This window comes from Meleagris gallopavo, unplaced genomic scaffold (genome assembly GCF_000146605.3).
Source record: "Meleagris gallopavo isolate NT-WF06-2002-E0010 breed Aviagen turkey brand Nicholas breeding stock unplaced genomic scaffold, Turkey_5.1 ChrUn_random_7180001855738, whole genome shotgun sequence".
Lineage (NCBI taxonomy): Eukaryota > Metazoa > Chordata > Aves > Galliformes > Phasianidae > Meleagris > Meleagris gallopavo.
The window spans coordinates 1-1007 of NW_011121983.1; the positions used below are offsets into that span (position 1 = coordinate 1).

A 1007-nucleotide genomic window follows, 5' to 3' on the forward strand; every position below is an offset into this window, starting at 1 on the left:
CGCCACTGCGATGTTCCGGTGCCATCTCCCGTCCCCCACCGGTGTCCCGGTCCCGATGTTCCCCTCACGAGCTCTGCCCCCACTCTCCCGGTCCAGCTGTTGCCCCACTCGCTGCCCCCTCGGTGTTCCGGTCCCTGTGCCCCCCCTCCATCCCCACTCCCGGTGCCCAGCAGTGCCCTCGAGCCCCCCCCACCTCCCGGTGTCCCCTCAGTGCTCCCCCCATCCCTGATATCCCGGTCCCGGTTCCGTCCCGTCCCCCCCCCACTGACAGCCCCATCACCGCAGGGCCCCCCCCGGCACCATGAGCACCGAGACCTTCGTGAAGGACATCAAACCGGGGCTGAAGAACCTCAACCTCATCTTCATCGTCCTGGAGACGGGTGGGTGCCCCCCTCACCCCCCAGACCCCCCACGGGCCCCCCCACGCCCTGACCCCGTCCTCCCCCCTCCCCAAAAAACGGCCGTGTGACGAAGACGAAGGACGGCCACGAGGTGCGGACGTGTAAAGTGGCCGACAAGACGGGCAGCATCAACATCTCGGTGTGGGACGACGTGGGGAACCTCATCCAGCCAGGAGACATCATCCGCCTCACCAAGGGGTACGGGACCCTACGTCTGCAGGACCCCACAGCTGTGGGACCCTGTACCTGCAGGACCCGATAAGATTGGGACCTTGGATCTGTAGAACCCCATAACTATGGGACCCCACACCTATTGGGACCCTGTACCTGCAGGACCCCGTAACTATGGGACCCCACACCTATTGGGACCCTGTACCTGCAGGACCCCATAACTATGGGACCCCACACCTATTGGACTCTATAGAATCCTGTATCGATGGGACCCCACGCCTATTGGGGCCCTAGAGGACCCTATAACTGTGGGATCCCCCACCCCACTGACAGCCCCATCCCTGCACCCACAGCTACGCCTCCGTCTTCAAGGGCTGCCTGACGCTGTACACGGGGCGTGGAGGAGACCTGCAGAAGATTGGCGAGTATGGAGGC

At 64.4% G+C, this 1007-nt stretch overlaps 1 protein-coding gene across 1 annotated transcript; it reads left to right on the forward strand.

Moving 5' to 3' along the window:
* Positions 1-232: 232 nt before the first annotated feature.
* Positions 233-1004, forward strand: NABP2 (nucleic acid binding protein 2; the record flags this gene model as incomplete). Its single annotated transcript, XM_010726784.3, has 3 exons — positions 233-381; positions 462-599; positions 926-1004. Coding segments are annotated over exons 1-3 (297 nt in total), but the record flags the coding sequence as incomplete, so codon positions are not given.
* Between the last annotated feature and the right edge of the window lie 3 nt (positions 1005-1007).